Source organism: Python bivittatus, unplaced genomic scaffold (genome assembly GCF_059951505.1).
Source record: "Python bivittatus isolate LINGU-HERP-01145 unplaced genomic scaffold, Pbiv_v1 ctg000850_np1212, whole genome shotgun sequence".
Taxonomy (NCBI): Eukaryota; Metazoa; Chordata; class Lepidosauria; order Squamata; family Pythonidae; genus Python; species Python bivittatus.
Window position 1 is genome coordinate 34,750,021 of NW_028277112.1, and position 25,448 is coordinate 34,775,468.

Sequence of the window (25,448 nt, forward strand, 5' to 3'; positions counted from 1 at the left end):
AATGAAGAAAAAGCATTCACAGGTAATCTGGAATGTGCTCTTATCTGGAAAATGCACTTATGTTCATTTGGTGCCAAAAATCATTCCATCATAGTTTCTGTTTGCCATAAAAATCTTTGTGCTACAGGTAGTCCTTGGGTTATAACGGCAATTGGGACCGGAATTGTCATCACTAAATGATGTGGTAAAGTGTGATGTCATGTGACCAAATCTCTTACCTATGGCAATCCGGGCAGTCCTGGTTGCTGTTGTAACCCCAAGATGTGTGGGTCACTAAGCAGGAAGAGGTGGGAGTCCCAGGTAAGGAGCATGGGGGGGCCATGGGTGGGTGCTGCAGAAGGGTAGGGAAGGCTGGGGGAGGACTTGGGAGGGCCGGCGCAGGCGATGCATGCATCGCAGGAGGTCCTGGGAGGGCCAGTGCAGACCTCATGAGAGGCCGAGGGAGGAACTGGGAGGGCTGATGCAGGCCGCGTATGAGTCACAGAAAGCTGGGGGAGGGCCTGGGAAGGCCGGTGCAGGCCTCACAGGAGGTCAGGGGGAAGGACTGGGAGGGCTAGTGCAGGCTGCCTGCAAGTCATGGGAAGGCCAGGGGAGGGCCTGAGAAGGCTGGCACAAGCCACACATGAATGAGGGGAGGGCCAGTGGAGACTGCGCGTGGGCAAGCGGATGCTGCAGGTGAGAGAAAAAGCAGGAGCAACTTAACAGAGCAAGTTGTGAGTTTTTACCAAGAAATTTTATTAAGAATTATAAATGAAAAGAACAAAGGCCAATAAAAAATACAAACAGAAAAATATAAAAGAAAGGGAAAAAAGGGAGGGGTGTAGAAAAGAAAAAAGAAAGAAAAGAGAAAAAAGAAAGAACAAATAACTTCCCCGTTCATCCCAGCAAGTAAAGACAATTTTAGTAGCCTATCACCATCTCTAAATACAACATAATCTCTCTTCTCCCCATAGCTCATCTCTTAAGTAAAAAAAAACAAAATCCAAATGTTTCGTCAATCATTCTTTGTCAGCAAAAGTCCAGTAAGGGCAACCAGATGTAACTATTTCCCTTTTTTAGCCCTGATCAAACAAACTAACCTTGTATTCCTTCCCAGAGTTTTTAAAAATATTCTTTAACCCCTTCAAAGAGAGTCCCAGAGGTAGTTTGCTAGTCATCTCTGTTGCACAAATCTTGTAGAGCTTTAACAAGTTTCTTTTGTATATCCAATAAGTAGAGTTTATCCTTTTGCTTGTCACTTGTAATAAAGTCCTTCAAAACCTTAACAGAACTCTTTTGTATATCTAGCAAGAAAAAAATTATCCAAGTCAATTTCCTGGTTTGATATCTGTACATGTCCTTTAGGGAATAAGTCATCCATCAGATCCATTTGTGTTACATTGAAGTCCCCCTTTGTCAGGTTCAGCCCAAGAACAACAACGAGACAATCCAGTACAGTTCAGTTCCTTTATTAGCTTGCACCTAATAGAATCTCACCAGACTAAACATATGCTAAAGTAACCAGTGGATATACCCCGTGAGACTTTGGGGAGGGGCCAGCCTCATGCTCTTAGTCTTCCCACACTCTTGTTGCAGGCTGAGGAGGCGCTTGCTCTGGAATGCCTCCCCCCCCCGGACAACCTTGAACTTCCATTCCAGAATCTTCCTCACTCACACCATCCATTACACCCTTCCAAGTAATTTCATAGACATCCATTGCAATTTGTTCTTGTTCTATAACTTCATTACAACATCCTCTGTCCATCTTATTAAGCAATTGATCCATTCTATTAAGAAGCTTAATAGATATTCAAAAATTTGCAATATAGATTTTTGCTCCATATTCTTTATCTGCTCCATATCCTTTATTCTCTAACTCCCTCTAGTGTCCAACCTTCAACGTCTCCTTTAATGTAAAAAAACCCAAAACAGTCTCCTCATTGTTAAAAAAAACGAAAACAGTTGCCACGTTCTCATGAGAAAATATCTTCTAATTGATTCAAAACTATAATTCCAAATCCCTATAATTCCAACTCCCTCTGGTCCCTTAATCCTTTGTTAACTTTCCAAAATCCATATACTAAGCATCCTTTTGCTGCATAGTTGAAAAAACCCTGGATTTTCAAAACTTAAATTTACAACATCATCTTCTAAGGAGGAGGAAACTCACCTGATGAATATAGTAAAACCTTGCCAGTCTGAAGAGTCATAATCTCTCCAGTAAACAAAAAAAATAATAATAATAATCCAAAAAAGTGATTAAGAAATGAGGCTCAGTCAAGCTTAATGTCCGTGAAAGGCTGCTTTGTGAGTGTGAGCTTCATGAAATCCTGTCTCCCAGCCACTCATAAGCTGACCACAAAATAGCAGTTTCCGCAGTCTACTCACAAGTAGTAGCTGTCCAGAGTCAGGTGGATAATCTCAATAATTTCTCCTTCTCCCAAAGAACTTTCACTGGTCTGGAAAGTTCCCTTCACATCCCCTCACAAATGCTGTCCTACTAACAAGCAGGATGTCAACTCACCATGGCACTCACAGGAAGTCTCTTAATGGAGTGAGTTGTGACCTTTTCTGCTGGCTTCCCCATTGAGTTAGCTTGTGGGAAGCCAGTAGGGAAGGTCACAAATGGCGATCACATAACCATGGTTCCCCGCAACATCGTGATCATGAACCAGGCACTCAAGTGCCCAGATCGTGATCATGTGACTGCAGGGATGCTGTGATGGCCGGAACTTCAAGGACTGGTCGTACTTCCATTTTTTTCAACATCACCGTAACTTTGAATGGTCACTGAACTAATGAGGACTAGATGTAAACAGTACTTGCAGGGCCAATGCCACCCTGGAAAGTGAATTTGCAATAAAAGAGCATTACAGGCCTCAGACTTGAACTTGAACTTGTTTGGGTCCCCTTAACTTCTTTTGCTTTAAATAACAAGTGGCTTCTTTAAGTATTTTAAAGCAAGCTGTTGCTTAGCAAACAGGGGTAGTATCATGCAGTATCTTTTAAAAATATTTTATTTGAATTTTTCAATTCAATAAAAGTATTAAAAATTAAAGGAAAAATAAACGAAGATAGGAAAAAAAAGTGAAAAAAAATATATAGAAATATGACCTCCGCCCTTCTTTCTATTAAGGAATTGCCATCTTACTCTTTCCCCTTCCTCTTTAATCCCCAAATCCATAAATCATCAGTTCAGTCTTTTCTGCTTTCAACAAAAAGTCTATATAAGGCTTCCAGTCTTTTTAAAAAATCCTAATAGTTTTTTCTGTGACCAAATTGGCCAGCTTTGCCATTACCACAAGCTCCATCAATTTTATAATTCAATCTTCTACTGTGGGTATTTCATTATTCTTTCATCTTTGTGTGTAAAATAATCTTGCCACAGATACTGCATGATACTAGGAGTAGTATCATGCTGTATGATACTAGTAGTAGTATTATGCAGAGTTGTTCATTCAAAGTGCACATGGCAGAGGATCAGAGATTCATATGCCATTCCTCCATTTCTATCCACAATCTTTCTGTGTTGGAGAGGATTTTAAGTGCATCCAGTTAAACTCACAAAGTGTCCCCCTTTAGATGTTCCTATTTTATGCAGGAAGTTGAATATATGAAAATATTGGGTGAAGGGCAGGATTTGCCACCTCCCTTTCCCTTTCAGTTATGGGCTTTGAGTAAATAGGAATTGTATACTTATAGAAAGCAAATTGCACTAAACCACTTAATGCTATTGTTTTTTTCTCATTAGGGGTTACAAATCGGGACCCGTGAACTGGAAGAGATGGGAGCCAAATTCTGTACTGGTTTATTGCGTTTGAAAAAAATGACATCACCACTGGAATATAATCTGCCATCTACTCTCTTGGACATTGAAAATGAATTAATTGAATCTAGTTGTAAAGTGACAAGGTAGAAAAATCACTTTTTAAATTTTTTATCGGGTTTATTTTGATTAAAAAAATAGACCTATAGTAGCAGGCAGGCTTTTATTGTAAATTAACACCAAACAAATTGATGAAATAGGAATCTGGATCCAGAAATCAAGATACTACTTGCAAAATTTAGCTGAGAGATTACATTGTTTATGCGCATGCATACATTTGAGGAATGGTCAACATTTACTACCTCTGTTGCCGTAAACACAGTTTTGATCTAGATAGCTGAATGCAGTCAACTATTTAAATACTAAAATATAAAGTTTGTGGTATATATACACACATATACACACACACACGCATACACACACACACACAAACATTTTTTTCTGTTCTTTAATCTCTTAATACCTAATATTAAAGTTTTCAGGGTTAAGTTTTACATTACAGTGATGTGTTGAGATAAATTTTGGTGAAATATAATGTTACATTTCACTAAGTCAGTGGTGCCAAAAATGCTTTGAAAATAATGGAAGCTTATTTTGGGGTATCTTGCTATAAGGTATGCTTCCAACAATGCGAAGAGTTATCTTCTAAGCAGTGGGTCACGTGAAATATTTTAAAGTTTTTTGTTTTGAAGGCACAGCAATATGAAGTTAGGTGTTTTTTTGTGCCTTCAAGTCAGTGTTGACTCCTAGTGACTGCCTGGACTAGTTTTCTTGGCAAGATTTTCAGAAGTGGTTTGCCATTGCTTCCTTCCTAGGGCTGAGAGAGTGACTGGCCCAAGGTCACCCAGCTGCCTTTGTGCCTAAGGCAGGAATAGAACTCATGGGCTTCTAGTTTCTAGCCTGTTGCCTTAACCACTACATCAACCTGGTCTCTATGCTTTTCTGTATAATTTTTATTTTCTCCTAATGACCAGACTTTTGGGGAGGGGGAGGGGAAACAGCTTTACAATAATTCATCTGTTCTGTCTTATATCATGTAGAAAAAGCATAATTCTGGGGAAGAAATTGGTGCAATTGGAAGAAAGATGGGACTCTTCCCATCCCGGATACAAACTGTTCCAACTTCTTCCTTCAGGACGGCGTTACAGAGCTCCATATGTTAAAACATCTAGATATCGGAATAGTTTTTTCCCTTGTGCCACTGCTGTTAAACACTACATGACTCAATATGTGCTGGACAGTGTCTTCTCCCTTTGAAAAAGTTATTTTACTGTGTAGTGTTACTGTTTATTATTTTTCTGTTGCTATCCAAACACACTGTTGATCTTGCTGTTTGTCACCGAAGACAAATTCCTTGTATATATTTTATACTTGGCCATTAAAGTATTTTGTATTTGTATTGTATTGTAAAGTTTTGAATAGCTTCCTAAAATTCAGTTGTGCTTAGTATATCCCAGTATCAATCACCTGCTCTTTATTTATTTCATTAAGATCAAATGACATTCTGCTGTATTGTTAAGATTACGTTTTTTATTAATTATCTTTTAATTTACTAAGTTTTAAAAACTAGTTGGTGCAATTCAGCATAAAACATACAGTTGTGCAATGGACAGTTCTTCAGTATACAAGCATATGAATGTTATTTTGCCAAACTTGACATTCCTACCTGAGGAGAAGAAAATTAAGGTTAGGAATAATTTGTAAATACTGAATGCTATCTATATTCAATGGTTGCATTTCCTGTGAATTACGTTAAATTTTATTTAACCCCAGTGTTTAATATGTTTGCTGTAGCCCCACTACTTACGTTCTAGAAGAAGATGAACCTCGCTTCCTTGAAGAAGTGGACTATAGTGCTGAGAGCAACGATGAGCCAGACCCTGACTTGGCAAACAATGCTGGGGACTATGAGCCCTGTCTTCAAGAAGATGGACTTTCTGACTCTGAAATTACGAGGACGCGTTTGCCTTGAGACATTCTTGGTACATGAAGAAACAAACTACTGTGGCTTATTTAAAAGAAACATGGTGGGTTATTTCATCTTGGGGTTTTGCTAAAGCAGATAAACTGCAGTCAGCCCAATTCAAAAACAATAAATGCTTCTGACTTTTAAATAATTGGCATTTGTTTTATTTAAGTAATTGAATTTTTATTTTTGCATTGGAATTACTTTATCCCTCGATGCCTGCTAATTACTGATGCATGGCTTTTTGTGTTCATCCCTATAATCACCAAGATAAAAGAAGTAATTACTAAGATGTAATTGGCAAATCAGAGAGCAGAAGTTAACCTTATTCTTGTCACACAAGCTGTTGGGCTAGTTACTAAAATTCGCATACAATTTTTTTGGAAAGTTTTTGCATCTGTGTACCGGTATTTTTTTTAATTCTGTTGTTTTTTTGTTTGATGTAATGCAGGGATTGCTCTAAATTAATTCATTTTGCATATAATGGATGAAAAATGGATGTTCTCATTGACATATATTTTAAGCCTTAGATTGTATTAACATGGTTTTGCTACAGCCTTAATTTAAAATTGGCAATATCCACATTTGTAGTTGAGATCTGTACCTGCAGAAAGATTTCATTTACTGGGTAAACACTTTGAGAGTGGAGAGTCTTATATTCAGCCATACCTGCAACTGTTCCTCTTCAGTCTCCTAGTAAAGTCTTACATGTTATAGTATTTCTTCATGTGAAAACACTCCACTGAAAATATAGAGGAGAGAGTTAGGGATGGATCTTTCTTTCCTGAAATGCAGGATTTTTTTTTTCTGTGTGAAGGAGATTCAGTAATGTAACCCTCAACCTACATTTTAAGATGGTAACATCTATCAGCTTTTTGTGAAAAAATAAGCCTCGTGTATCCATGCTGACTATAAAGTATATATTTATGTAAACACTTATTACCTAAAACTCATAACCAAATTCTTTCTGAGGTTCATATAAAGCTTGGAGAAAATATGTGTTCTTCGTAAGCATAACAATTTAATTGTATGTATATTTCGTGATACAAATTCTAGATCCTTTTCCATATTTAATATGCGCATAGCCAATATGAGTTCAAAGTGCTCTGGATACAAAGCATATACTTTTCTATATATTATTGTGGAAGAATAATGGTGTCGATTTGGGTGGAAGTTGCTTTATAGTCTCTTGAACTGACTGTGTAATCCAGAGAAAAGTTAAGCATGTTGAATTCTAATTTTAAAATATCTAAGCACATGGAGCCTGTGAATGTTAAATTTTTCAAATGAAGTTAAATATCCCTAACATTGTCTGATGTCTGCTTTATCTCCCCACCCCCTGTTCCCCTGTCTTTTATTGAAATATTATAAATCAAAGGTGATAAGACATTGGAACTAATATCAGAGTATTGAAGGCCAGATCCTTGTCTGTAGTATTAGCCAATTTATTTCCTGAAAGAAATCCACACTCCCCTTTTTGTTTTCTTTTGATGGAGCTTATGCAAGAGGGAATGGTCTGGCTTTTTCTTAAGCTAAAACATCTTGCTACATGTAAGTGGAGATTATTTTATTACTGTCCTTTATTGCCAGAGGAAGCATTTAAAAAACAGAATCAGATCAGTTTTAAGAGATATATATTTGGTCTTCTGCATTCTCACCCCCCACCCAAGCTAGATGTATTTCACAGAAGTAGATAAAAATTAATAAAGTATATAAATGTACGGGAAAAAATAACATATTCATTGATTAAAAATATTTTTTTAATCCAATCCACAACTTTGCTACTCATACAGGATTGCTACGCGTTGTCCCTACAAGCAAAATGCAGTTATGCTCTGAGTGGAACAAAAGGGTTTACAGCTCTGGCCTTCTGGAATGAAAATGAAAATGAAATAAGTAGCATCTTAGAAACAGCAGATATCCTAGACTGGCAGTTAAACTGTGGATTAGATTATAAAACGATGTCCTTTATCAAATCAAGGAGGGTTGAACAGATGTATTCAAGAACTGATCCAATATGTATTTGTTCTTTGCTTTGTTGTAAGGAACCTACAGTGCAGTATGGAAATGAGTGGATAATCAGATGATGTTGATATAACAAGTTGTATTAATTTCTCCATCCTCTTAACTGAAGCAGATTTAAGAGTCTTGTAGTTAATCTTTTGAACTTTATGAATATTTTCCTATATTTTTAAATCTTTGAATGTATTTTCATATAATTTTGTTTTTACAAGATGATTTTTGATGCAAATGTGATATGGAACACCACAGATATTAAAAATATATAAATTTGAGTTGTACTTTGTCAGCTTCTGGGACTTTCATAGATGGACAAAGAAAATTATGTATCAGTAATGCTTATTTCTTTTAATGAAATCTTCCTTTTTAAATATTGTACTGTACCTCACAGGCAAAAGTTTGTGCAACTATCAGATGTCAGTTGTGTGTGGAATATTATTTTAGTCATAACTGAATAATGAAAACAATTGCTCAAATTAGGCTGGCAAATATAAAATAGTTTGTACAAAAGCTAGAAAGCCCAGGTTTTAATATAAGAATTCATTGTAATGCTGTAATTATAAATTGTGGCAATATTATTGTGTATGACCTACTTCCCAGATAGATAATTTATCAAGTAAATGTATAATAAAATAATTATCATCATCTGATTTCTCTGCATATTGGAGGATGGGATTGGGGAGGGAAAATTGGAAACCTTCAATATGCAATGTCACATCACAGTTTAAGAATAAGTGTTGATAAATTATCACAGAAGCTATTTTTGGATTTAGATGCTTAAAAAAACTTGAATAGCAAATTTAAGAGAGTTTTGACGTCTTCTATGTTTTAAAAATCATATTAAGCCTATTTTAGGGCTTATACTATATTTGAGGTTTCCTCCCTCAAAGTTGCAGGATACCATGATTCCTGTTTCTTGCATCTTTGATCAGTGGTAACTTTGGGGACCTCAATAAAGGGTCCAGTGGGTCCGATACCGTAGATTTAAATAGCAAATAGATTTCTTGCCAAATATATTTGCCAAACAGAAACATCAAGTTCAATTCCTGTTATGGTTACCATTTGGTATGTGTCACTGCAAATAACAGGGATCACCAGGGAGGCAGCACTTAACGACCCACTGGGGGATGAGTGAGGGATTTGGAGTAAGACATTCACATCCCATAGACTCTACTAATCACTCTCCTATTACCCCTTCAACGAGCCCATCATGTCAGTGAGGAACGCAGCCACCCTGGAAGACATTTATGGGGTCCCCCCTAACCAACTTTCTAGACTGAAGAAGCTGCTTGGACAAGCAGCGAAATGTATCAAACCAAAAGAAAAGTCCAGTTGCCCTGACTCAACCTCCAGACTCTAGCATGTTAGAGCATAAGTTGTCTACCAATAGTGAAGAAAATTTCCTTGTATGCGAATAGAATATCAAATGGCTAACGTAGCAGCACAGGGCTTAGGAATGTTAGTACCAACATAGAGTAAGACTGAAATTCTGGGAGGGATGCTCTATTTCTATCAAAGCTTTCTTGAAGTGCCTCTTTGAAGTTGTGTTGCAAAGTGAAGCATGTCCCACTTCTAAAGATCAAAGCAGAGTATTGCTTTGTTTTAAGCTAATAATGGACCAAAGCTCCAATCAACAATATAGCATTGCTGAGGATATTATGAGTTTATATAAAATAGAGCAATGCCAGTTATTTTAGCTTTTACTTTGCTCATTTTTTAAAGACATATTTCCATTTACATAAGCAGTAAACATCTACATATATTTGGAACTGTATACACATCAAATTCGTCCTTGTCTGCCAGCTTGCATGCCATGGTTGGTTTGCTGTTTTGTTCCTCTTTACAGACATCTTATTATCACCTGTCAATAAATTTGATCTAGCTTATTTGCTTCCTTTTGATTTAGAATGTTCTATCCCCCTTAAATTCTCTAACTCAGTTTCCTTCACAGTAGGAATTCTTTGTAAGAACCTCTGCACCCATGTTTCTAATTTTAAAAAACTAACCAAATGAACACTCAATGTTTTATCTGTATTCATTCTTATTAAATTGGTTTCTCCCTTGTAAAATGTAATAACATTTTAAGACTAATGAATGTGCAGTCTGCCAGCATTTGAGTTTCAATACACATGTTCACATGGGAGAGACATTTGCTAGCCTAGGAAGAATATATTCCCTTAAGGGCTGCCTCCTTCAGGATGAAAAAAAAGTTCTTTAGAACTACAGGCAGCAAAGCAAGAAGCTTCCTGAGCTGGAAGTGGGGTGTACCCTCTCTCCACAGCTCTGATGAACAGCTGGAATTAAACCAAGAAGCCAAGGGAGGTCCAGGGAAAAGAAGCAAAGGACCTTTTCATCAAGAGGATTCTGTTTAGGAAGAAATTGCTAACCAATGTTAACTAGGATACTGCATTCAAATTTTGCGCTGTCTCTGTGTTAAATCTATCTTGTTTTTATTTCTCTGTGTAAGGTTTGCCCCGTTTGACAGAGAAACTCCCGTGACACGTGTGGTTCACAAAAGAGGTTTACTCATGCGTAACGTAGCAGTCACAAGCAAAGCCAAGACTGGCTTGGTACAATTGCATCACTCGTTATATTCCCCCCTTCCCGCGCTTTTTTCTGCCCCGCGATCGCGTTACCGCTGCGGATTATCGGCCCCCCAATAATCCCTCTTGATTGTCCATGATGGCAGGTTCGGTCAGGGTCCATTGTCCTTGATTGGCAGTCCCCTCCGGCTTGGGTTGGTCCCCCCCCGTTACGTGCAAGCCCGAGGGTTCTGTGCTGCGCGGCGATCTTGTTTCGCTGCCTGCGGCCCTGTTCATTGTTGGCTCGCGCCGTTATCAGTGTATAGTTAAAGCTTCCGCTGAGGTTTTCCTGTTTGGCTGGGCGCAGGTGGCCCATTAATTAGCGGTGCTTTCAGTTCCTCTTTTCCTCGCTAGCTACCGCCGGTGGAGTTCACTGGCTGCGAGCTTCCCCGAAGCCCCGTGCTGACCGAACCTGACATACCGCCCCCCTGAAGACAAGTCCCCCTCTTAATTGGGCTACTAGGGTGCTGCCCCCCCCATCTGCCATAACGGTGTGCCTTTCCTTGGCTTGGGGTTTTGGCCTTACCATGGCCGAGTCACTTACAGGACGGGTCCCCGAAGGTTCTCCTTCCCCTCCTTCCCTTCCTTCGCCGCTGCGCATGTCGAGCAGCTGGCCACGTACTCCCTCGTATCCCTCCGGAGAGACGGCCACCAGAACTGTTCACGCAGGAGGTGGAAAGTCCTAACAAACCCACAGTGTCCCGTAGTGTCCTCGGTGTGCCCTCTCCGGAGCACATCCACCCGGCAAGCTTCTGGAATGTAGAGCCTCCCCTTGTGCTCCCAGCAGGTCCCTTGTTTCTTCAGGGAGTCCTTGTTGTTTACCAACCAGGGGTCTCCCTCGCTCGCCTCCGCACAGCGCCGCCTCAGCTCAGGCTCGGCTCCCTTCCCCTGCTTCTCCCTTGGGGGTTGGGCTCCGCCTTTCGCCTCCAGCTGGGTCCTTGTTGGGTCCGTCGATTCGAGCGGCGGCTCCCTCAGTGTCCTACAACCTTCCAGGTTCCCCTGGCCGTGGCCAGGTCCCGGTCTACCGCCGGTTGCTTCACTCACGCTTGGCGCGGACCAGTCGGCTCCCGGCGCCGCTCCTGCCCCCGCTCTTGATGCCAGTGTGATCGCCGCCTGCTTTGCCACGGGGCCCTTGGGTCCTGCTGCCACCGTCTCTGCTGTAGCTGATCCCTGCGTTGCTGCGGGGCCCTTCGTCGTCGATGCCACCGCCACCTCGGCGGTCTCTGACCCCTCTCGTTTGTCGGTCGCCCTCGGCGCTGTCCTCGTATTCGCCTCACGTGCGGTTGGTCGCCCGGGCCCCGCTGCTGTCGCTGCTGCGGCCTGCCGGCCCTCAGCTCTCCGTCGCGCAGTCGCCACCTCGCCCAGCTCCGTGGGGTCCTCAGCTCCCGCGCCACCTCCGTGGCTCGACCTGGCTTGCCCGGTGGTGCCGTCGAATCACACCATCTCTGCTGCCACGCTCTCTCGTGCGCTTGCCGCCCAGGCTCCTCTGCCAGTCTCCCTCGGCGCCGCCCTCACCGCGTGTGCAGTTGGTTGCCCGGGCCCCATTGCCGTTGCTGCTGCAGCTCGCCGGCCCTCGGCTTGCCGTCGCCCAGCCGCCACCTCACCGAGTTCTGTGGGGCCCCCTGTTCTCGTGCCACCTCCGCGGCTCGACCCCGTCTGCTCAGTGGTGCCGCCAAACCGCACCGTCTTGGCCACCCAATCGATGTGCGGGTTCTGGCGCGTAAGCCATGCCAGCCCCAGCACTAGTGCATGGTCAGCCACCGGGGCAACTACCAAGCCTAGCTCCTCCCGGCTTCTCCCCACTGTCAAACTGACCGGCTCAGTGCGATACTGCGCCGGGTCCCCCCCTGCCATCGATCCATCCAACTGGCTGAGTGCGAGGGGCTTCCTGAGTCTCTTCACTCTGAGCCCCAGCGCGGATGCCAGTACTGGGTGGATCAGGCAGTGGGTGCATCCCGAATCCAGCAAGGCATCGACTTTCGCCTCTGCTTCTGATCTCACCCCCTTGAGGTGGACCCTGATCCTCATGGGCGAGTAGTTTCTTCTGTCCCGCCCTTCCTCATGCTGCCACTCCGTTGGCTGCTCTGGGGTGCGCCTCAGCGTCGCCGGCCATCGCCTCCCGCTGGCTCGCTCTCCCCTCCTCGCAGAGCCGGGCTTCCTCTTGAGCCAGCCGGCTCCGCTGCACACCGCTCCACTAGCTGTTGTCTCCTCCCAGGATCGGTCGGAGTTCCTTGTAGCTGGGAATTGCCGGCCCCCGTCCTTTGTGCAGCTCGCCAAGACCCCCTGGCTCGACGGGCACTGCACCATCCGATGCCCCTTGCCTCCACACTGGTAGCAGGTCCCTGCAGTCTGCCGGGCGTTTCCAACCTCGATCCTCCATCGGCTCCTGCGCCTCGCCTCTGGTGCCTCACTTTGGTCCGCTGTGGCTGGTATCAGGGCTCGCGCCTCTCGCTTCCCCCGGTCTCCGGCATTCCCCCGCCGTCTCCACCAGCCAGCTCCACTTCACTAGAGCCTCCAGGTCGTCCCTACTGGGTGCTCCCCCTTGGATCTCTGAGTGGAGCCTGTCCTGCGTACGGAGATAGGTTAGTGGCTCGGGGCCCCCCGAGAGCTCGCTCCTTGAACTCCTGAATCGGGGCGCTTCTGGCCGCCAACCCCCCTTCGCGCTCCCCGTCAGGCTGACCACTTCTGCTAGCCTGGTCTCCACACCGCCCTCTGCGGCTGCCCCAGCCGGGGCCCTGGGTCCGCCACGCCATGCCTCCCGCATGCCCGGTACAGCTGTCGTCTGCTGCTGGAGGTCGCCCTCCAGCCCGTCCAGCCTCTCCTCCGGCTCCTGGCTTCTGGACCCTGCGCCGCTGCTCCCGGGAATCGCACGTCCCGTCAAGCCCTCTGGCTCCGTTCCGCTGCTGAGCGCCCACTTGGCGCCCCACGAACTGGCCATGGTTGTGGGTCCCCTCTTCCTCACGCTAGGGACTGGAGCCATCTGCACAACCTCTGGTCTAGGCTCCGTGCAGCTTCTTGAGGTTGTACCCTCACTGCTGCCGGCATCGCCCGATTCCTTCTTCGCCTGCGACTCTGCCCCTGGGGCCTTGCCCCGCCGGAAGATGGTCTGCAACATCACTTGGACAGCATCCATCCGCTGCTCGATCTTGGCCTCCAGTCGGGTGAATCGTTCCTCATGCTCCCGGGCCTCGGGTTCCGAGTCACGACTCGTTGCGACCCCCCATGCTGGCGACCCGTTGGGGCTCCTGCCCCCGCCGAACGACCACCCGTCCTCTGGCGCCCTCTTGGCTGTGTCCGTGTGCCATTCGCCCCGGACTGGTCCCGCCATCACGCCTTCGGATCTGGGCTCCTGGTTGCCCAGCTGGCAAGCGGTTTCCCCATCGCTTGCCATCTCCTGGTGCCGTTAATCAATTCCTCTCCGGTCTTGGCTGCAGGGAAAAAAGGTGAGCGCTCCTCGGTGTGTACCGGGTAGCACTCAATGTGAGTCCTGGCTTTATGTAAGGTTTGCCCCGTTCGACAGAGAAACTCCCGTGACACGTGTGGTTCACAAAAGAGGTTTACTCATGCGTAACGTAGCAGTCACAAGCAAAGCCAGGACTGGCTTGGTACAATTGCATCACTCGTTATATTCCCCCCTTCCCGCGCTTTTTTCTGCCCCGCGATCGCGTTACCGCTGCGGATTATCGGCCCCCCAATAATCCCTCTTGATTGTCCATGATGGCAGGTTCGGTCAGGGTCCATTGTCCTTGATTGGCAGTCCCCTCCGGCTTGGGTTGGTCCCCCCCCCGTTACGTGCAAGCCCGAGGGTTCTGTGCTGCGCGGCGATCTTGTTTCGCTGCCTGCGGCCCTGTTCATTGTTGGCTCGCGCCGTTATCAGTGTATAGTTAAAGCTTCCGCTGAGGTTTTCCTGTTTGGCTGGGCGCAGGTGGCCCATTAATTAGCAGTGCTTTCAGTTCCTCTTTTCCTCGCTAGCTACCGCCGGTGGAGTTCGCTGGCTGCGAGCTTCCCCGAAGCCCCGTGCTGACCGAACCTGACACTCTGCACAAATAAGGCATTATATGTAATATCTGGCTTTTATTAGTTTCTTGTGAACTGTATTCAAATTTTGAAGCAGAGATCCTGCCCTAATTCATTCATTGGCCCAGCACCATCCTGTAGTCTATCGAGAACATTGTGTTTTTGTAAATTGGCTTTCAAATACTACATATTTTAGTTACTTTTTAAAAAATAAACTTTGATTTTATTTATCTCTTGTGAGATGGCTTCTCTCCCAAAGAAAGGAAGGGAGAGCTGAAACCTTGGATCACATTCTTTATTCTAGAAGACCAGGAGATTGTATTACAGAAAGTTTTAAAAAAATATTTTATAACCCAAAAGGGAAGCACTGGTTGTGGGTTTCTCACAGACCAGAGTCCATTGCATTATGCAATGTGAGGCACCCCCAGAAAGATAGGTGGTGGCAGCAGGAACTATCCAACAGCTACATCAGGGCAGGAGGCAGGGCTAGATGTGCAAAAACAGTGGGAAGAGGATATTTGGAACCTCCAGTCTTTCACCTTATAAGCTAAGCCATGATGCTACAAAGCATAATGAAATAAAATCACAACAATATAGGACTAACAAGCCAAAATATTAAAAGCCATCAGATGGGAACAAAGAGAATCTGATTTCTCATAGTGACTGAGTTCACCATCAATGTTATTAGGGAAAAGACCCTTTCTTGTTTATCCATCTTTCTAGCCGATTGACTGATTGATTGATTGATTGATTGATTGATTATGTGCCATCAAGTCAGAAATTATTATCAGATTTATACTTAGGCTTATAGAACAAAAATAGCATCTTGAGGTGAACCTGGAACATATATACCTGGTTCATGATTAGTGCTTGTCTTCAAACACACACCAAAAAACAGTTGCTGGAATTTTTGCACTGGATTAGTTTCTGAACACTTCAAAAATGGCCAATGCAGGGTATTTTATGGTAAGCTAAGAAACAGGTTACTGTGGTAGGATCTGTCCCCTTATATGGTGTGCACTGATCAAACCTAGACAAGGTACCCCTTGGCATAATCTTTGATTTTCAAAGAGCAATGTATTAGAACAAAAAGGGCACATCAAGACACTCTCAGAGATTTTCCCCTAAATTTGAAATACTTTCTATTTTCATTCTATTACCAGCCTATCCAAAAGTTTCCTTTCCTCAAATGAAAGGTCTCTTCATTACAAGCAATAAATGTTTGGACCCAAATTTCTGAATAACATACAAATTAAATAACCAACAATTTTTATAATGCAAAGTAGATGCAGTATACATCAGGAATTCACTTTTGAACTAGGAATGGAAATTGAAAGAGATTATCTTTCAATCTTTCAAAAGTCCATTTCTAGGGTCAGCTTAATTTCAGTACTTTCCTTCAAGACTGTTTCTATAGTAAATAAAATAATGGAAAATAATAATGTACAGTATATGATCAAAAGTACCCTTAGCAGCCAACAGAAAGGGACTAAAAACTTTGAAGTTTCTTATGTAAATACATGAAATTGAAAATTCTGCTAGATTGTGTATATTGAAATTGTTCATAACATAAAAACATATCCTTGCTTTGATGAGTTAGTTATGCTAATTTGTAATATAATAAACTCATATTATCTTGCACTTTTTCTTTTTTGATTAGTTCTACTTTTTTGTATTGTTTGGGCTTTCACTTCAAAATGGGTCTTTGCATAGAAACCAATAGATGGAGCAAGATGAGAAGATAACTATGGATCCATTTTACTATGGTTTCAGTTTACCATTTTTTTTAAAATTAAATGTCAGGGTTCTTTATGCATTAGACACCAACTTGTGATTTTTTGTCCCATTTTGTTACCAATTCATTTTTGAAGCTCTGGACTCATACTACTGAATCATAAAAATTCAGTGTTATAGTTGATTGCAAATTATTATTTACAAAAGCCTTAAAGCTGCTCATCAAACAAGGCACTTAGTTCCATTCTTCCCATACGATACAATATATTATTTCTATTTAAAGTTTAGTATTTCTGTCCAAATGTACTGCTCCTAATAAAGTGTCATTGTGAGTGGTCAGTATACATATTTAAGAAATGTATTAAAAATATGCTAGATGTTGTCCTGTTGGTGATAAGTGTCCATTCTAATTATATCCCGCTGGTGCCAATGGGCATACTCCTGACTTAAGCCTGTAAAGAGTTACATGTGGTTGTCATCTTCCAGATACGTTTTCAGAATTCTCAACCATGAGTTGGGATATGAAGTCATCAGATAAGGGAAGGCTTGTCTAAGGAATCAAGAGATTCTTATCTTTACATGTCACTCCAAACTGTCATTGCAGAGTTAATTAGAGTAATTTCTTCCATTTTGCTATAATGATGATCATCTCAATCATTCAATATTAGTAGGCAATGCCATTGTCCTACTTGAGCAAAACATAGACAGGTAGTTCTTAGAACTGGGACCATTCTAAGGACTTTGAAAGGCTCAGAGGCTGAATATATATTTCAGAGTTCCTTGTGTGTGTGTGTTTTTAAAATATTTACAGTGTGCCATTTCTAATCATTCATATGGCTTCTCTCATATTGGTAGTGTACTGTTGTTTAACAATGCATGAAACACAATTAGGTTTAATTTGTGTCCATTAAATTCAATATCCATTCACTCCAAAACAAATGTTATGAACAGTAAATAAGATTATTCACATTTTGGGGTGCCTGTTTATCTGCCAGCTTTGATGGCCAACTTGATTTCACCAGTCACTCCAGTCTGCTGCTGGTTTATCTACCCAGAATGAATTGGAGAATGTATTATGGGGAAGATGCTGTGATTTTTTTTTCACTGAGGGAGGGAGTGCCATTTATGCTTCCTTGAGCTCCTGCAGGAAATGTGGGACACAAATTGTCCATAACAATGCAATATCTGTGGAACTGGGACAGAAGAAATGCTGTCCAAAATTAGCCACCAACATTGACTTAAAGAGAAAACACAATGAAAAAAAATGCAATGAAAATACAATGAAAATAAATGCAAGTAATGAGAAGAATCTGTTTTACAAATGAATGATGAAACAAATGTGGTTTAAAGAAATGAAAGAAGCTTTTAAAATACAAACAAATGGATAACTAAACATGTTTCCCTGTGTACTCCTCACTCCATGTGTAACATGTAAAGTGATTTTCCTCACCTAAACTCAAACCTACTTACACAGTGTTGACAAGGATACATTTGGTGCTTTTTTCAAAACATATGTAGACTATTACCCTATGTGGGAGGGAAAGTCATATTTCAAGGAAATCAAATAAAGTTCATGGCATCAAAGAGCTTTGGTGAGAGAAAAACTTTTCTCTATTTGCTTTAATAGGCTAAGCAGCATGGGTCTGCAATTTTCTTGGGGCTAAGCCCATTGCTGTATTAATGATTTACCTGCGGGCCATGCTCTGAAAAGCAGGTAATGCCAAAACTAAGATAAACTTGATCTAATGCAATTTAAATTTAAGCATAATTGAACTTAAATTTGACTGATAAAAAAGCTAATTTTATTACTCTGTATTTATTTGACCTCCCATCATCAAAGTCCCTGGGTGGTATATAAACACCAAAATCTAATAATAATTTAAAACATACAGAACATATAAAACATAACTATAAAATATATTAAAACAGATTTAAACTAACAATCTGGCAAAGGATTATTATTTTTAAAAAATAATCTTCCTTTTCTCAAGTTTCAACAACTTTGGAATGTGCTTTGGAGGGGGGTTACAAATAGCTCTTTCCTCCTATGAATTACAGAAATCCTCATGTGGTTAAGCAAGGAGATTCATGCATTTACTTGATTGTGTAAAAAGTTCCACTGAAAACTATTTCAAATCTAAGACCTTGAGAAAAGAGGATTGCTTTTTTGCAAGAAAACAATCATCTAATTGTTTCCAGTGATAGCATCGCTGCCTGAGATACTGAGCACAACAGGGCAGGTTTTAGAATATAGTTTTGAAGTCCCGCTACATTATGGGATCTGGAAACAATAAAAATTAGTTAATTTACAGCAAGATCTTACATTGGATGAGGACATTATATCCTGGGACTAATCCTTGAAGCCCCATTCTTTCACATCACTGTGAAACCCTACTCAGTTGGCTTTGATTGACTTTTGTTATGTAATATAACAGTAACCTAAATCACATCCATCTTTGTTAAGACTATCTAGCTGACTTTGCTCCTGTTTTCCAACAACTAATCAATTTATATGTCTCTTTCGGATGGAAACAATGTTTGACAACAAACAGCTAAAATTTGTATCTCTAAAAATGTGTTTACTATTTCTTCCTAGCAAACATGGGGAAAGTCCTTATCATAACTATCGTCACTCTTTACCTCATCATACCCAATCTGCATGTCTGAAGATTCTCCACCTAACTTTTAACTTACAGTTGTGGAGAAATAGTTCTCAAATTAACCACATTTTTCTTCCCCCTCCCTTTTTTCCTAAACAGCTTGCCAGATAAAGAGCTCTTGAAACCTGAAAGCCTGTAATGATTTTTTAAAAACTTCTATTTTGCCCAATCAAAATAGTTCTATGCATACTGGATTTTTTTCATACGACTACTATTGCTTTTTAAAAGCATTATACTCCATGCTATACAATCCACTTTGCCAATAAAACACTTGCAAAAAAATAGAAAATATAAACCCACTCCTCAGTAAGAAGGTGGCTAATCCTCATTAGAATATAACTGCAGTTTTTACATCTCTGAGATATTTTGTAAACCTAATCTTGCTCCTCTTCCAGAATTATGCACTGATCTATCATCTACTCTAGATGGCAGTCTTGTCCTATTTGTTCCTTCTCATCAGCAAGTTCTGATTTTCTTTGAGGACAATGGGATAACCGTGCCTATAAGCCCTTCAGCATTTAAAGTAACCTTCCCCAAGGGTACCCTTCAGTTATGTGAATTGTAGCTCCCAGAATTATCAGGGTTATGGTGTCAGGAGAATTTTAGAAGTTGAATTGGGAAATACATATGAGCTTGAGATATAAGTTACCTATACAGGATCCTGAAAAGAATGAGAAAATATTCTAGTCTTTGAGAGTTTGGAGCAAGGAAATGTCTGCACTCTACCCTGTTCAACTCCAAAGGTAAAGCATTTATAGTATTGTTCTGTTTATTACAATCTAAAAGGAGAGAGAGAGAGAGAGAGATTGAAGTGATCATATTTGAACTTTTTGAAATAAGGGTAATCTGGAAAGTTGTTTTTTTTAAAGCTGATAGTAATATTTTGCATATGACATACTGTGGAGACTGTATACGTGCATTTCATTAATTCATTAATTCAACTTTTTATGGGTTTCTCTTCCCATTTTGTACCCAAATCAGTGGAGTAGGCTGAGCTGAGAAAGATTGGCCCAGAGCTTCAGTGAGCTTTATCAATCAAGTGGGAACTTTAAAACTGAGCACCCTGGTCAAGGCCCAACACATCTATATACCCACACAAGCACACACAGGCACGCTGCTCTGTGTGTAATACACAAATATGCATCTCAACCGTCACACACATTTTTACTCCATACTATGCCCCTCTGAGACTCAGATAATTTTACAGACCGGGTCTCAAAGTAACAAAGCAAAAGAAAGCTGGATCCTGTGTGGGAAAGACTAGACCCTAGATTGGAGGAGAGGAAGTGAGGAGAAGAGCCAACTTGAGGGCTGAAGAGAGCGGAATCCAGGGCTGGAGGCACTGAAGAGGAGAGTAATGCCGAATCCTGAGCTGTGGGCTGGGAATGGTGATAGGGAAAGAGGCAGGAAAGTGAGAAAACAGTATCAAAGGGAGCAGAGGTGGGATGAGTGAATGTCTGGGCCCAGCAGAGGAGACAGTCCAAGGTAGACGGAAAGAAAAAGCAGAGAACAGCAGATGCATAGGAAGAGAAGGAAGTGCAGAACCGAGCAAGTGAACAGCAAGATGGTGTGAGGACACAAAAAGAGGAATAAAGAAAAAGCATAATTCCAAATATTTTACCTCTTCTTAAATTCCTGGCCGAGCAGGGCATTCAGAGTCTACAAATCAGAAGTTTCTGAGAAATATCAGATCTACAGTCACCCTAAAAAAGATGGTGTAGCAAGAACCAAGCTGCCTCAGAGATGCAGAAAACCAAAGGCTACGTGCATGATAAAGCCCCTCTCTAATAAAATAAGAGAGGATGACAGGTGAAACTAAAACACCAGAGAAAGAGAGAGAATTTGAACACTGAGAAAAACAGATTGAAGGGGGGGAGGCATGAGTCTCTTTGAACTTGAGGTGCTGTTCATAATTAAAGAGAGATAATTCTACCAGCTAAAACATGCATAATGTAATATATTATCTGTCAGCCCTGTCAGGAAATATGACTAGATGAGCTAATTCTACTTTATTGTAAGGCTACATTAACAGAATCATGCAAGTCTGAAAGTACAAATCTCCCACCTCCCTATTTACTGCCTGAGTAGTTAGGGTGGGTCCTTCCTAAGTTTCTTTCTCTGTCCATTACTCTGCTGTGGACTCCTTTCTCTTTCATCTGATTGTTCCCTAGGTGGCATCTCTTCCAAGGTCATCCTCACATTCTATCACATTATCTTTATTTCTCTTAATCCATAAGAATTAAGAAATGGTCACTGAAAAAAAAATTGTATCCACACAGAACCTAATTGATACATGCTGAGCTAGCAGCTTTTTGATTATCAATAAATAACTGCTAATTGTTAATGATTTTGCATAATGTACTAATTATTATTAGCACCAGTCCAAGTTTTTCCAAGTGAGTAATCAAAGGTTTTTCTCAATAACTACAGGTTGGCTGGGGAATATGACACAAGAGAATACATTCAATCTCTATGTCTTCAATCTTCCCCAACCTACTTATCTCAGATAGCTGGACTAGAGCTCCCTGGATGGGAATGCTGGAATTTTAACCCAATATAGCTCCAGAGAACTAGATCTGGGCAGTTTGATCCAGTCAGTTCTTTATTTGAAAAAGTGAAAGGGAAGAATACATTTGGGGAATTTCAGAGCATCAGAAATTCTGGAAATTTGAGGGTTGGGTGGAATCTTACGGAATCAATGTTAACAATAGCAGGTCCTTTGTCCCCATTTTTTAAAATACATATTATCATGCTCTTCCACAAGATCTCATTTAGAAAAACGCATCATAGAGGAACAACTACCACTTTTTCTTAGAAAAAGTATAAGGTGGAAAACCACCACCACTTAAACAGAACATTTTATTTTCTTCCTGGGAAAAATACTGAATTTTCCCTTCACATTTGCAACCTATGAGAACGTGGAAGCGTGACAGTATTGGACTCACGCCACGCCCCAGACAAAATCACAATCATTGTTCTACTGAATTCCAAGATGCAGTTGTATGTGAATGGTATAGATCAGTGTTTCTCAAACGTGGCAACTTTACTGGCTCGGGAATTCTGGAAATTGAAGGCCATACATCTTAAAGATGCCAAGCTTGAGAAACACTAGTATAGATGATACAGTGATTTTGTGACCTATTGGTATGCTACGTTGTCCCATGAAGGTCTTTGCTGGGGCCATTTGATCTCTTTTTTGATAATGTGTTTGATTCTCCTTCAAACATTTGATAATGCCTTGTCACCTGGAAGAGGGATATTTAGCTCTTGTCCGTGGTTAGGAACACCTACAATTCACTAAAGCAAATGTGTGAATGGATATAAGAGCAGATGCACATGATTACCATCTCCATAATTCTGCTGCTTAGGCAGCACAGAAAAAGATAAGCAAAGAATGAAGAATATTTTCTGTGGTGGCATCATAAAGCATTTTGTGTCTATTTTCTTTTTTAAAAACCCTACATGGCAATGAAAAAAAGATTTTGGAGAAAACTATTTTTTGAAGATGGATAAGGAACCAGTAGAACAAAATAATGGCAACCTTCAGCTGTGTCCTACTTGCTGTCGTTTCTATAGTTACTTCAGATGAATTGCTTTCTACTGCTGGTTAGGAGTCTGCTTCAAAATTGATTGGTTTAAATGGCTGCCACCAAGGTTCTGAGCTGAGAAAACAGCATGGAAGTAGTCTTTGTGTTATATTAGCAAATCAAAAACCCATAGGTTTAGTTGCTTCCCTGGCTCTATATACTGGGAGGTTGCAGATTGCAGGTAAAATGAAGTATTGATTACATTGTGTGAGAATTACAGAAAGAATCCTCTTGGTAATTGAAAGGAGGGGAGGGCACCGATTACAACATATGGATTAGAAACCAATTTGGTGATCTGGAAAACAGTCTGATTTAAATAGGACAAAGTCAGAAGCTGCTCAGGACAATGTAAGGCTATGTAAGAATTTACAAATGGCATTTTCCCCTCCCAATCCTTTAATAGAATTGGATTCAATCAGCAAACCTAGCTGACTTTTTAAAGAGAAAGAAGCAGGTAAAATTAAGGAAGAATGTTGTGCTTCTGATGCTAGAAAAAAATATTTTTAAAACAAATTAAAATGCTTATATTTGAATTTATACTTATTATTAGCATTTTGACCAGACTGGATGAAGTGTGCTTGTGGGGATAAAATTTGTCTCTGGATTTTTCATATACCATGTTCATTTTAACTGAGGCATTAAAATGAAATATGTTGGTCTAAAATAAATAGTCTTATCTCCCTGTCCACTTCTCTCTAGTCCACTTCTGCAAACAGTGATGATGACAAATGCCAGCAGTTTACTATTAGGTTTATTAAAATGACAATAAATGAGAAATAAGTTAATCCTTCCACTCAAGTTAAATTATAGAGAAAATTCGGATGGTCACTACCTCTGCTGGATGGCAACGATAAGATTCAATAAGGCCCTTCCTATGCCTTTCTACTTTATCCAATATCAGGCCAACAGATAAGCAGAGAGAGAGAGAGAGAGAAAGAGAGAGAGAGAGAAGGGGGATAAGGAGCTAATGAAAGGAAATATCCTTGCAAGGCATACATGGACTCTGTATTGGCCCAGGTACTCTGCATAAAAAAATCAAAAGATTTGTTAAGAGTTGAGTGGATGCAGCAGAAAATTAGTAGAACAAAATCAGTTACTTAAGGGGCCTGACAAACAGTTCAATGTTAAGGTTAATGAAAAGGTTAAACAAAATACGGCAGGAAATGCAACTGCACCATGTGGCAATAAGAATAAAAACAATGCTCCCTGGAAGTGTTCTGCATCTGAAGAAAAAGTTGACTTTCATGAACTTCTTGTCTAGGTGCTTGTGATGAAGTATAATCATGTCACCTACCACTAAAAGTCTTGTCTCCTTGGAAGGTTGGTGAGGCAAGAAAGCAGCTCAAAGCCAACCATGCCAGGTGGTCCTATAGATGCTCAGATTTGAAAGAGTCTTTTAAAAAGGAGAGATTCACTTCCCCATCCTTTCCTAGTACCCACTCTTTCTCTGAGGATCCTTAGATTCTCCATCTTTTTTAGAGAAGGATGTTTTAAGGTTAATAGTATCTTTGCATGCTACCTTCAAACTATCAATGCAGGCTTAGGTGGAGCAGTATTATAGCAATACTGGACCTGTCCTGAACAGCCAGTTTCCCAGCTCATAAGGGAGGATATACATTCTATGCTCAATGAATGATGCTTTTCCATGCTTTTCTTATATACATAAGTATTTTTTCTATTTTAATAAAAGACCAAGATTCAGGAAGGTCTAAATCACCTATTCATAGAATCATTCTATATTTTAATAGTAGGTAGTACTTAATTTGGGTTCACACGTTGTGCTGTGCTATGGTTTCTTCAACATAATAGTAGCTTTGTTCATGCATAGCATTAAGCCAAACACCATGGCACCATGGTTTACAAACCATAGTGCCTAAGTTCACATATCATAGTTAGTCAAAACCAAACCATATTTTGGCAAACCCAAAGTTATCAATGTAGATTGGACACCTTTAAAAATAAATGTGAATGTAGTTGAGCTTTAGCATGCATTCCCAGTAAAGTGACCTCTTCACTCATTCTATTAATAATCATAATCCCTCAATATTTGCAACCACTGAGTTAGCCACGCTGCTTTCCAAGATGGTGCTTCTCAGTATCCTAATGCATAATGTAGACCTGCTATAAAGATATGCTTTTTGAAGGTGGAATTCCACCTCTGCCATCAAATAAGTGTCACTGAATTCATAACTTATGAGTAGACTTATACAGAACTGAATAATGCCTTTTCCTATTTAACTTCTACTGTGTATGTTTAAAGAAAGGAAAAATACCAGAACCATCAGCCTCGAATATGCTGTAATTTTTGGAGCCCTGGACCTCTGAGCAGGAAAACTATGGCTATGCCTGCCAGTGAGACCTTGCTACACATTGGCACTGGGCAGGGTGCAGGTGGTGTTTTCACTATGACTCTGCCATACTTAATAGTTTCAAATAAAGCCATCATGTCTCTGTTTCTTGATCCTGAACATTTTGGGACTAAATAGTTACAGATGGCTGTTATGTAATCACAAATTCTCATATTTGTTTCAAACAAAAACTGAAAGCAAAACAATTTCAGGATGCGAATACGTGGACCAAAGGAGTGAAGGAGGATATGAACACATAAGCAGCAAGGAAAAGGGTATCTATCCCATTTCTTACACATTCCTCCTCCATTCCAAGTCCCTCCCTTCATTCAGATCTAAAATATCATATGGTTAATATATTCTAATACACCATTAACAACTTAGAGTACTATAAGACATTTCATACCCAATTTTTAGTCAAGACATGTGTCTATTGAATTGTAAAAATACTTGGTTAGAAAAATTGAAATCAATAAGAGGAAAAAGAAAAGCTATACATAGTAAACAACACATTGAAAGAATACCGTAAATAATGTGTTGACTATACAGTATGTCAGATTAAAATATAAACACAACCCAAATTTGGGATGTGGAACAATTCCATGTATATAATTGTAGTCCAGAAATGGTTTCCAAATAAGATTGAATTGTACATAAGATTTACTTTTTAGACATGAAGTAATTCCCAAAATTTAATTAACCATTTTTCCATAGAGGGCATATTTTCCAA

At 40.9% G+C, this 25,448-nt stretch overlaps 1 protein-coding gene across 9 annotated transcripts in view; it reads left to right on the forward strand.

Annotated features, from left to right (window-relative positions):
- The window catches only part of AGTPBP1 (ATP/GTP binding carboxypeptidase 1), a 90,722-nt gene extending 81,058 nt beyond the window's left edge, over positions 1-9,664 (forward strand). For 8 of the 9 annotated variants that reach the window (XM_088130281.1, XM_088130282.1, XM_088130280.1 and 5 more), the window contains 2 exons: positions 3,731-3,891; positions 5,600-9,664. In XM_088130281.1, the coding sequence (XP_087986407.1) occupies positions 3,731-3,891; positions 5,600-5,777 (339 nt within the window). In that variant the 3' untranslated portion in view covers positions 5,778-9,664. The remainder of the gene's footprint in view (positions 1-3,730; positions 3,892-5,599) is intronic. The other variant, XR_015793873.1, reaches the window with a different exon arrangement.
- The last annotated feature ends 15,784 nt before the right edge of the window (positions 9,665-25,448 follow it).